The sequence below is a fragment of the Notothenia rossii genome (genome assembly GCF_949606895.1).
Source record: "Notothenia rossii genome assembly, chromosome: 10".
NCBI lineage: Eukaryota > Metazoa > Chordata > Actinopteri > Perciformes > Nototheniidae > Notothenia > Notothenia rossii.
In genome coordinates, this window is record NC_136908.1 from 64,774,444 (window position 1) to 64,786,901 (window position 12,458).

General features: G+C 44.7%; 1 protein-coding gene across 2 annotated transcripts; it reads right to left on the reverse strand.

Annotated features, from left to right (window-relative positions):
* Positions 1-841: 841 nt before the first annotated feature.
* tspan12 (tetraspanin 12) lies at positions 842-12,193 on the reverse strand. 2 transcript variants are annotated; one of them, XM_079653724.1, is made up of 8 exons: positions 11,690-12,193; positions 11,107-11,189; positions 10,660-10,795; positions 6,285-6,350; positions 5,645-5,752; positions 5,076-5,219; positions 4,656-4,907; positions 842-3,303 (listed from the first exon to the last, which is right to left on the reverse strand). In XM_079653724.1, the coding sequence occupies exons 1-7, from the start codon at positions 11,753-11,755 to the stop codon at positions 4,686-4,688; spliced, it is 825 nt and encodes a 274-aa protein (XP_079509850.1). In that variant the 5' UTR covers positions 11,756-12,193; the 3' UTR covers positions 842-3,303; positions 4,656-4,685. The 2 variants fall into 2 exon arrangements, with proteins under 2 accessions (XP_079509850.1, XP_079509851.1); XM_079653725.1 differs by lacking the exons at positions 5,645-5,752; positions 6,285-6,350; positions 10,660-10,795; positions 11,107-11,189; positions 11,690-12,193 and adding an exon at positions 5,490-5,534 and having other exon boundaries at positions 842-4,907.
* Between the last annotated feature and the right edge of the window lie 265 nt (positions 12,194-12,458).

The following is a 12,458-nucleotide window of genomic DNA, read 5'->3' on the forward strand; positions in this document are numbered from 1 at the left end:
GACAGATGAGACAGAGACAGATGAGACAGAGACAGATGATACAGAGACAGATGAGACAGAGACAGATGAGACAGAGACAGATGATACAGAGACAGATGAGACAGAGACAGATGAGACAGAGACAGATAAGACAGATGAGACAGATGAGACAGAGACAGATGAGACAGATGATACAGAGACTGATGAGACAGAGACAGATGATACTGAGACAGATGAGACAGAGACAGATGATACTGAGACAGATGAGACAGAGACAGATGATACAGAGACAGATGAGACAGAGACAGATGAGACAGATGATACAGAGACTGATGAGACAGAGACAGATGATACTGAGACAGATGAGACAGAGACAGAGACAGATGATACTGAGACAGATGAGACAGAGACAGATGATACAGAGACAGATGAGACAGAGACAGATGAGGCAGATGATACAGAGACAGATGAGACAGAGACAGATGATACTGAGACAGATGAGACAGAGACAGAAGAGACAGATGAGACTGAGACAGATGAGACAGAGACAGATGAGACTGAGACAGATGAGACAGAGACAGATGAGACTGAGACAGATGAGACAGAGACAGATGATACAGAGACAGATGAGACAGAGACAGATAATACTGAGCACCAAAAAGATGCACGACCCCAAAGAAAGAGTAGACAGTTGTGCAGATGGAAAGATAGATTCCAAACCTCCATTAAATGATGGATGATGACTAAATATATAAATATATAAAAACAACCACTAAGACAGACTGACAGCCTCAGGAGAGAACAAAGACGTGATAATCAATAGAGACGTTCGACCACGTAGAAACATGAAAGTGTCACTGAATCAAACGTCCACACTTTATTACAGTAAAAGAAACAATAATATTCAACATGCAGAGATATGATCCTCTTCCTCCTCTTCCTCCTCGAGTCTCTTTTCATATATTGAAATCAGAGTTTCTATCCGGTCCAGACACTCCTCTTCTTCTCTCCGTACGTTTTAACTCTGCGTCCTCTCCTTTATTTAGCCATCATTATTTCTGTCAGTGAAACTTCCTGAAACAAAGAGTGACCCGCTGGGCCCGGGGCATCTAGTCCCGGGTCGGATAGTCCAACAAACAGCTCCTAAGTTCTAACCCTATCTCCTATCCCTTGACCTCTGAGTGAAAGGTCACGGGGTTAAGGGATAGTGGATAGGAGAATTCAAAAGGACTTAGGAGAGGAGACTGCGGTACTTTAGAGAATCGACTGCACTTTCACTATCCCACGTGTTTATGATGCGCCAGCGGACGTCCTGAATGTGCGTCTGCTGCTGTGGGGAAACTATGGAAACTACAGTTTTCTATACAGAGGACTACAACATGGATGTTTAATAAGAACGAGGGACTCATCTAGAGACTCTGCACCGTGCTCTGAGGCTGTTGCTTTATGAACAACAGAGAAACAGATTCTTCATGACCAAAGCTGGAATTGAAATAAAAAGGAAAGTGAAACTTCTGCTCGTCACCCTCTCCCTCCGGTCCACATTAATACAAATGATCCCAATACGTATGATTGATGAAAATATCTTAAAATCAATACAAATGTATTTATTATAAACGTTAGTCCTCAACACCTATCACTGTGTACATCATTCAAACATCTTTTAAAAGTTGAACAACCCCCACACAGCTCAGTGAAATGTTGACTTTATTTGATCATTTCAGTAAAAACTAACGTTCATATTTCTCTTTTTGATTATAATACTGATGAACGTTCAAAACAAAGCACTTTGGCAACTTACCACATACGTTTTAAAAAGCTTAATAAGCACCGTAACTTTCATGATATCATTTCTCCGTCATAATCGGTTGTGTCCGTGAACGGCCGACTGTTGTGTGACGGCAAATGCTGCGGCTGCAATGCATTGTGGGGCAGCATTTTCTCCTCTCCTCTCGGTGAGGGAGGTCCAATGGTTCCTAAGCTAAAGGAGGTGATAAAGGAAGTTTGAAACCTCCTTTCCTATCATCTAGAGAATCAGCAGTATCATGGCTGCCACTGAGGGACTTCCGGGTCATTTCACTCCGTCAGGAAGGTTCCTAAGCTAAATGGACCATTCCACTGCAGCCCATTAGTTCAAAACTTTTCATCTGTACCTGATCGGATTTGGATTTTGGGGAGTTCAAAACCAAAAAACAGGATTAGGACCACTTAGATATCCGATCAGATCAGGAAATCCAATCCAAGCTTTAATCTGGATCAAATCTTCAAATCGACAACACAGGATTGGGATTACATTACATTTAGCTTTCGCTTTTATCCAAAGCACTTACAATAAGTGCATTCGACCAGGAAGATACAACCTTTAAGAAAACAGAATCATATAAGAACATCAGGTTTCATAGAGCCAAACATTTCAAGTGCTACTCAACTGGCTTTAGATCAGCCAGTCCTTTATTAGTATATAAGTGCTTTGTTAGTAATTCTATCTCTGGAAGTGGAGTCCAAAGAGATGAGTTTTCAGTCTGAAGAAGATGTGTAAGCTTTCTGCTGTCCTGATTTCAACGGGGAGCTCATTCCATCATTTTGGATCCAGGATCCAGTTTTTTGGGAGCAGTTTGATCCCAAAAAACTGGATCCTCCTGATCCCACCAGAGGGGTGGATCTCCAGTGGATTACAGAGCAACATGTACTGTACAATTTATTTAAAATATGTTTCAATATAAATAAGATGGCAAAGTTTGTTAACTGAAATAATACACAATGTTTAGCCTTCATGGGAAATACATTTTACTTTCCATTTTTGCTCACGTTTGTGGTGGCCTACCAACCAACCAAATTGTGATGACATAAATGTTTATGCTCGTAAAAGCATCACAACAAAGATTGTCAATCACAAATGTAATTTAGATTAAATAAAAAATATCTTCAACAAAAAAAAAGTCCATCATCTGTCATCACCTTTCAAAAGTAATTGCGACAATAGATGCCTCTGCAATGTGGTCTCTTGTCTTCCTTGTAGGATCTTTCATGTCCACTAGATGGCGATCGGTAGGATTAAAGCACTGATATTCAGGATCTAGTCATCTTGAAAAGTCTTAATCTGGATCGGGCTGATCCTATCCTGAATTGCTTTGAACTACAGGGACAAAATCTGGCCGAGTTGTCTGATCCTGGATCACAGAGAATGGGATTTCAAAATCTGATCGGATCTGATTGAGATTAAAAGTGTACTGGGCCCTGAGGATGAGATCAATGAGATGAAGACGGATCAGCTGATGTAGAAGACAGTCCTCAGCGTAGAGGGATGTCATCGCTGAGAGAAAACTGCTCGATAACGACAGAAATAAAGAACAAAAATGTCTGTATTTAGTCTCAGATGTTTCAGTCACCGTAAACACCGACATTTCAAAATAGGCTTTTGTTGTGAAACCTCTAGATCAGCGGTTCGCAACCTTTTTCAACTCAGGGCTTAACAGGTTAAGAGTCTAAAAAATGTTCGCGGCCCACATTCAACCATAAACAATACGTAACAAACAGACATTTTTATTACACGGTTTAGTTGAATACTTGACTCTGATTGGTCAATTCAGAACATGTGACAAGTTGTCAATCCAGTAGAACAGACCGCTGTCAAGGACTGTGATGACCGTTGCTAAGGACTGTAATGACCGTTGCTAAGGACTGTAATGACCACTGTCAAGGACTGTGATGACCGTTGCTAAGGACTGTAATGACCGCTGTCAAGGACTGTGATGACCGTTGCTAAGGAGGATCGAGAAAGAGAAATAATGAAATGTTTCCACACAAATGTTTTGCAAATGTTTTGCAAATTATTTGGCGGCCCCCTTGGACACCTGCATTAGAAAAAAGGCTTTTATTGTGAAATTTCTACAGGAAGTGTTGAGTTTAAAAGAATCTTAAGAAAATATTAAGTGTATTGTTTATTTCTACCAATATTTATATTGTTTACTTTTTGCTTTTTATCGATTTTAAGTGTTTTATTTGTTTGTTACATTTTATACAATTAAATATATATTTTCTTTTTTTTGTATTTGTGTCTTAAATAATAATAATAGATAACATTTGTAAATAGAGCCTTTCAAGGGACCCAAGGCCGCTTTACAAGGTAAACAAGCAAACAAACAAGAGGGGCAAATAATAAAGTAAAAGATGAATAAATAGCAGTAGGACTGTGATGGGTTAGGGGTCAAAGGTCATGGTGAACAGACTGTGATGGGTTAGGGGTCAAAGGTCATGGTGAACAGACTGTGATGGGTTAGGGGTCAAAGGTCATGGTGAACAGACTGTGATGGGTTAGGGGTCAAAGGTCTTGGTGAACAGACTGTGATGGGTTAGGGGTCAAAGGTCATGGTGAACAGACTGTGATGGGTTAGGGGTCAAAGGTCATGGTGAACAGACTGTGATGGGTTACGGGTCAAAGGTCATGGTGAACAGACTGTGATGGGTTAGGGGTCAAAGGTCATGGTGAACAGACTGTGATGGGTTAGGGGTCAAAGGTCATGGTGAACAGACTGTGATGGGTTAGGGGTCAAAGGTCATGGTGAACAGACTGTGATGGGTTACGGGTCAAAGGTCATGGTGAACAGACTGTGATGGGTTAGGGGTCAAAGGTCATGGTGAACAGGTGAGTTTGAATGAAGACGTCTCAAACTGACAGAAACAATGACTGGTTTTCTTTGTATTTTCTACGTCAGCGGCTCCATCTCCAGAGTGAGGGGGGGGTCAGAGGGGGTGTCAGAGGGGGGGTCAGAGGTCAGGTCCCTCCTCTCGTAACTAAGCGCCCACATCAGCGTCAGGCTCAGCGCCATGGCAACGATCTGAGCCACGCCCAGCGCAACGCCTAGCAACCGCAACGCCTGCAGAGCGCCGCAACCGCGCACGAAGGAAAACACCCGGGGCCCGCAACCCTGGGGGGAATCATAGATATACATTACTAGATATACCTTCATATTCACTTATTATAAGGGTCACATAAATAAAGATTATCAGCATATTTTAAATGAAATAAAAACTATTAAAATTATAACAAATAAATACACAAAACATGTATTACAATAAAAACAATAAAGCCTCACCTCCTGGTGCAGGTCGCTGAGGTCGTGCAGGTGGGCGTGGCCTGCACATCCTGGATACTGATTGGAGCAGCATGAGTCAGGGGGCGTGTCCATCTCCGTCATTTCCAGCCAATCAGTGAAGTAGATCACCCCGCAGCACTGGAACTACAGGAGAGAGTCAGAGAAGGTGTGTGTGTGTGTGTGTGTGTGTGTGTGTGTGTGTGTGTGTGTGTGCGTGTGTGTGTGCGCGCGCGCGCGCGTGTGTGTGTGTGTGTGTGTGTGTGTGTGTGTGTGTGTGTGTGTGTCTGTGTTACCTGTATCTGGATGCTGTCCCAGGTGTGTGTGTGTGTGTGTGTGTGTGTGTGTGTGTGTGTGTGTGTGTATGTGTGTGTGTGTGTGTGTATGTGTGTGTGTGTGTGTGTGTGTCTGTGTTACCTGTGTCTGGATGCTGTCCTAGGTGTGTGTGTGTGTGTGTGTGTGTGTGTGTGTGTGTGTGTGTGTGTGTGTGTGTGTGTGTGTGTGTGTGTGTGTGTGTGTGTGTGTGTGTGTGTGTGTGTGTGTGTGTGTGTGTGTGTGTGTGTGTGTGTTACCTGTGTCTGGATGCTGTCCCAGGTGTGTGTGAGCCACTGATATCGCTGCAGGCCGTAGTTCTGCATCCGAGACTTCAGACTGATCATATCTGAGATCTGCACCGAGGGCTACACACACACACACACACACACACACACACACACACACACACACACACACACACACACACACAGTGATGATAGGGACTACAGTTCCCAGCAGCCCTTGGGGCGGTGATGAAACACAAACACAGCTGCTGATGAACTGATAGCATCTGAAGGTTTTTAAAGTTACACACTGGAGACATTGATAGTGACGATGTGATGAGTCTCTGATTCTCTACCTCAGACTCTCGTTAAGTGTTTACATGTGACTTCTCTTTTTGTTTGTGTGTGTTTAATGCTTTTCTCCAGGGATGTGTTACGTGTTGTGAATGTGAGATTGTGTGAGAGTGTGTGAGATTGTGTGAGAGTGTGTGTAACAGGATATCAGTGTGTGTGTATTATTAGCAGTCAGATTTCTCCAGCTGCTCTTACGCTGCGCTCTGATTGGTTCTCACTCTGAATATTTAAATATTTCTTTATAACGTGATATTTTAATAATCTGTATCCTAAATGAAATATAAAATATATTCTTGAATGAACATTAATATAAAGTCACCTGTTCGTAGGTCCACACAGCGCTGGCCAGCTCCACACAGAAGACCAGCAGCAGACTGCAGAAATACTACACACACACACACACACACACACACACACACACACACACACACACACACACACACACACACACACACACACACACACACACACACACACACACACACACACACGGGTGAACTTTTGACCTCCTCTCATCATCGTCCATCCCACACACTTCTCTTTCAGGGACATCTGTAGAGACACCTGTCCCCCCCCCTCTCAGGTGAACACACCCCCCCTCAGGTGAACACACCCTCAGGTGAACACCCCCCCCCTCAGGTGAAATCACCCCACCCCTCAGGTGAACTCACCCCACCCCTCAGGTGAACACCCCCCCCCTCAGGTGAACACACACCCCCTCAGGTGAACACACCCCCCCCCCCCCCTCAGGTGACCAGGTGTGTGAGATACAATCTACTGCAGAGTATAATATAGTAAATATGTTCACACCTGCAGGGTTAAGGTTAACTAACCCTCACTTTAACCACCTGCAGGGTTAAGGTTAAATAACCCTCACATTAACCACCTGCAGGGTTAAGGTTAACTAACCCTCACATTAACCACCTGCAGGGTTAAGGTTAACTAACCCTCACATTAACCACCTGCAGGGTTAAGGTTAAATAACCCTCACCTTAACCACCTGCAGGGTTAAGGTTAACTAACCCTCACATTAACCACCTGCAGGGTTAAGGTTAACTAACCCTCACCTTAACCACCTGCAGGGTTAAGGTTAACTAACCCTGACCTTAACCACCTGCAGGGTTAAGGTTAACTAACCCTCACCTTAACCACCTGCAGGGTTAAGGTTAACTAACCCTGACCTTAACCACCTGCAGGGTTAAGGTTAACTAACCCTGACCTTAACCACCTGTAGGGTTAAGGTTAACTAACCCTGACCTTAACCACCTGCAGGGTTAAGGTTAACTAACCCTCACTTTAACCACCTGCAGGGTTAAGGTTAACTAACCCTCACCTTAACCACCTGTAGGGTTAAGGTTAACTAACCCTCACCTTAACCACCTGCAGGGTTAAGGTTAACTAACCCTCACTTTAACCACCTGCAGGGTTAAGGTTAACTAACCCTCACCTTAACCACCTGCAGGGTTAAGGTTAACTAACCCTCACTTTAACCACCTGTATGGTTAAGGTTAACTAACCCTCACCTTAACCACCTGCAGGTAGAGATGTCCCGATCCGATCAAGTGATCGGGGATCGGAGCCGATCACGTGATTTTCAAAATCGGGGATCGGCTTCTTTTTTTTAAAAATTTTTAATTTTGTATTCAATGTTACAAAACAAAAATGACCATGTTCAAGTCTTAAAGTCATCCTGAGGCCTTAGTTTTGGTTTCAAATGACAGAACATCATGTATGTGTTGCTTCTTTGGGGCTTGTCTTCATAGACCTGCTTATCTCTCTCAAATCTGGCAACAGAGTGGGCGCAGTGTCTAATTGTAGCAGTAAGCTAACGAGCACTGAAAGCTTTATTTAGTTTTGATCCAATGCTGCACAACTGAACTGATCCAATGCTGCTGTGAAAGAAAGAAGCTATATCCATGTTGGATAGAATATTCAATTTAAATAAAAAAAATAACCTTAAGGGACAACTTGAATGCTTTTTTTTCTCTTAATGCATTGCATAAAGATCGGATCGGGAAAAATCGGTATCGGCAAATTGTCAAAATCAAATGATTGGAATCGGATCGGGAGCAAAAAAAGGTGATCGGGACATCCCTACCTGCAGGGTTAAGGTTAACTAACCCTTAAGGTTAACTAACCCTCACCTTAACCACCTGCAGGTCCTCTAGTCTCTGCTCCTCTAGTCTCTACTCCACTAGTCTCTGCTCGTCTCTAGTCCTCTAGTCACTGCTCGTCTCTAGTCACTGCTGGTCTCTAGTCCTCTAGTCACTGCTCGTCTCTAGTCACTGCTCGTCTCTAGTCCTCTAGTCACTGCTCGTCTCTAGTCACTGCTCGTCTCTAGTCACTGCTCGTCTCTAGTCCTCTAGTCACTGCTCGTCTCTAGTCACTGCTCGTCTCTAGTCCTCTAGTCTCTACTCGTTTCTAGTCTCTACTCGTCTCTAGTCCTCTAGTCACTGCTCGTCTCTAGTCACTGCTCGTCTCTAGTCCTCTAGTCACTGCTCGTCTCTAGTCACTGCTCGTCTCTAGTCACTGATCGTCTCTAGTCACTGCTCGTCTCTAGTCCTCTAGTCTCTACTCGTCTCTAGTCTCTACTCGTCTCTAGTCCTCTAGTCACTGCTCGTCTCTAGTCCTCTAGTCACTGCTCGTCTCTAGTCACTGCTCGTCTCTAGTCACTGCTCGTCTCTAGTCCTCTAGTCACTGCTCGTCTCTAGTCACTGCTCGTCTCTAGTCACTGCTCTGCTCGTCTCTAGTCACTGCTCGTCTCTAGTCACTGCTCTGCTCGTCTCTAGTCACTGCTCGTCTCTAGTCACTGCTCGTCTCTAGCCACTGCAAGTCTCTAGTCACTGCTCTGCTCATCTCTAGTCCTCTAGTCACTGCTCGTCTCTAGTCACTGCTCGTCTCTAGTCACTGCTCTGCTCGTCTCTAGTCACTGCTCTGCTCGTCTCTAGTCACTGCTCGTCTCTAGTCATTGCTCGTCTCTAGTCACTGCTCGTCTCTAGTCACTGCTCGTCTCTAGTCCTCTAGTCACTGCTCGTCTCTAGTCACTGTTCGTCTCTAGTCCTCTAGTCACTGCTCGTCTCTAGCCACTGCTCGTCTCTAGTCACTGCTCTGCTCGTCTCTAGTCCTCTAGTCACTGCTCGTCTCTAGTCACTGCTCGTCTCTAGTCCTCTAGTCACTGCTTGTCTCTAGTCCTCTAGTCACTGCTCGTCTCTAGTCACTGCTCGTCTCTAGTCCTCTAGTCACTGCTCGTCTCTAGTCACTGCTCGTCTCTAGTCCTCTAGTCACTGCTCGTCTCTAGTCACTGCTCGTCTCTAGTCACTGCTCGTCTCTAGTCCTCTAGTCACTGCTCGTCTCTAGTCACTGCTCGTCTCTAGGCACTGCTCGTCTCTAGTCACTGCTCGTCTCTATTCACTGCTCGTCTCTAGTCACTGCTCGTCTCTAGTCACTGCTCGTCTCTAGTCACTGCTCTGCTCGTCTCTAGTCACTGTTCGTCTCTAGTTACTGCTCGTCTCTAGTCACTGCTCGTCTCTAGTCCTCTAGTCACTGCTCGTCTCTAGTCCTCTAGTCCCTGCTCGTCTCTAGTCACTGCTCGTCTCTAGTCACTGCTCGTCTCTAGTCCTCTAGTCACTGCTCGTCTCTAGTCACTGCTCGTCTCTAGTCCTCTAGTCACTGCTCGTTTCTAGTCACTGCTCGTCTCTAGTCACTGCTCGTCTCTAGTCACTGCTCGTTTCTAGTCACTGCTCGTCTCTGTGCTGTTAGTGTACACTTTGATTATCATCCTGCTGTGTTTATTATATCTTTGTAACTCTGGCACAACTATTTCCTTCGGGATAAATAAAGTCCTCTTATGTTATTATAAAAATATATATAATAATACAATATAATATATATATATATATATATATATATATATCTATATATATATATATATAATATATATATATATATATATATATATATATAATTAGGGCTGTCAAGTTAACGCGTTAATAACGCATTAACGCAAAAAAAATTAACGCCACTAATGATTTTAACGCGATTAACGCATGTGTATTTTGTGTCCTCGGCCGCCCCGTAGTTTCAGAGCGCATCGAGTTTAAAATACCATCTACAGCTGATGCTGACAGCCCCGCTGCTGCCGTCCGCTTGCAGCAGACCACACTTCCACGCTCACCGGCAGGCACCGACTGGCCATCGGGAGGACCGGGAGGGTGTGTGTATGTGTGGCGCGAGAGAGAGACCTTACGTGTATTCTTGTTGTTGTTAGCATCTGGTGCTAGCTAGCTGCGCTAACGGGTATGCGCCGAGCACTTGACTTTATGCAGGTACATAACTCCAACGATCCATCACAGTGACACACACACACGCACGCACGCACGCAAGCACGCACGCACGCACGCACGCACGCGCACGCACACACACACACACACACACACACACACACACACAGTAATGTTCAGAGGTTGTTGTGTTTAATATTCATGAGAATATTTGTCATTGTTCAAATAATAATAAACATTTGCATAAAGCATATTTGTCCACTCATATGTTGATAAGAGTATTACAAACTTGAAAAATATCCCTCTAAGGTACATTTAGAACAGATAAAAAATGTGCAATTAATTTGCGATTAATCGCGATTAAATATTTTAATCGACTGACAGCCCTAATATATATATATCTATGTGTATTACCCAGGCCAGCAGCAGCAGGTCTCCCCTCAGAGCTCCACAGAATCCCACCATGGCGATGATGATGAGGAAGCAGCAAACAGAGAGGAGGACGGGATGAAGAGGAGACGAGTAGGAGAGGAGAGCTGCCTCCTCCAGCCTGCACACACACACACCCCGCACGCACACACACACACACACACACACACGCACACACGCACACACACACACACACACACACGCGCACACACACACACACACACACACACACACACACACACACACACACAGTACAGATGTTTCTCTTATTAAGGACTCAACTAGTCTGCAGAGACCTTGCTATTTACAGTGTGTGTGTGTGTGTGTGTGTGTGTGTGTGTGTGTGTGTGTGTGTGTGTGTGTGTGTGTGTGTGTGTGTGTGTGTGTGTGTGTGTGTGTGTGTGTGTGTGTGTGTGTGTGTGTGTGTCTGACCTGGTGTGGGCTGTCAGGGTCAGGACGGAGTTCAGGGGGTCTCTTATCCACGCAGCCACTCCCAGCACACATGCTGACATCAGCTGCACACACACACACACACAAACACACACACACACACACACACACACACACACACACACACACAGATCAGTTTCTGCTGCCTGTAAATAACCCTCAGAATGTGAGGCTCGCTCTGTGGCCTACTTTAATTTAACTCTGTTTATCTTAACATAATCATATAACGTTTTTTACAAAACAAACAGATACACATAAGTAAATAAACATAATAAATAAAAACAGGAAATGGGTATAGTGTGAGGACTGAAAGCATCACCGTGGGAACGGTCAGTTAAAACACATAATGGGATGTTTTCACATGCTTTTAAACTAAAGGGTAAGTTGAGTTGTTAAACTACCTGAGTGTCATGTTAGCACTTATAATGAAGCACTATGACCTTTAACCTTCCAGGAGTGTGGAGCCTAAACCAACATGTGTTTCCCATGAGAACAACATGTATGATATAGCTGTAAGACACAGGTTAATCACGTGTTAAATGATCATTAATAATATCATCCTCACCCAGAAGAGCAGGTTGAGCGCGTACAGGAGCACGCGCGCACACCTCACCGCGTCCCGCCGAGCCATCTGCTCACGTGGACCACCATCACCCCCCAAACACACCTGGAAACACACCTGTCCCCTCCTGTTCTCGGAGGAGCTCGGGTTTTCCAGGGACTGTTCCAGAACAACAGGTGGAGAGTTAGAGTCGGAGTTAGAGAATAATAATCCAGAAGCCTCAGTCAGAGTTCATGCGGGAACACATCAAACAACACCACAAAGGGTCAAAAGTTCCAGCAGATCGTCCATAAACTCCCCCAAAGTGCACGTGCCCCCGCAGTCCTGACCCTCCTCGCGCGTCCCGGGTCTTCCTGTCTGAGGGGGGGGCATCCTCCTTCTTCTTCTTCTTCTTCTTCTTCTACTACTTCTTCACTAATTAAATGCGTACAGCAGCAGCAGACCCCACAGAGGAATGTGTCCGCCTCCAGGGTCGGCTGTTTGTGTGTGTGTGTGTGTGTCTGTGTGTGTGTGTGTGTGTGTGTGTGTGCGTGTGTGTGTGTGCGCGCGTGTGTGTGCGCGCGTGTGTGTGCGCGTGAGAGAGAGAGTATGGTGTTGTGGGGAAGAAAACACACACATCATACATGCCTCTGGTGGCAGGAAAACACACACATACACACACAAACACATGGAAATGTTCAAAAGTATTTGAAAGTTTCCGAGCAACGACACGTACTAATTAATACATGTTTATTTTTAAATTCTTATTTTTTTTTTCGGTTATGTTCCATAC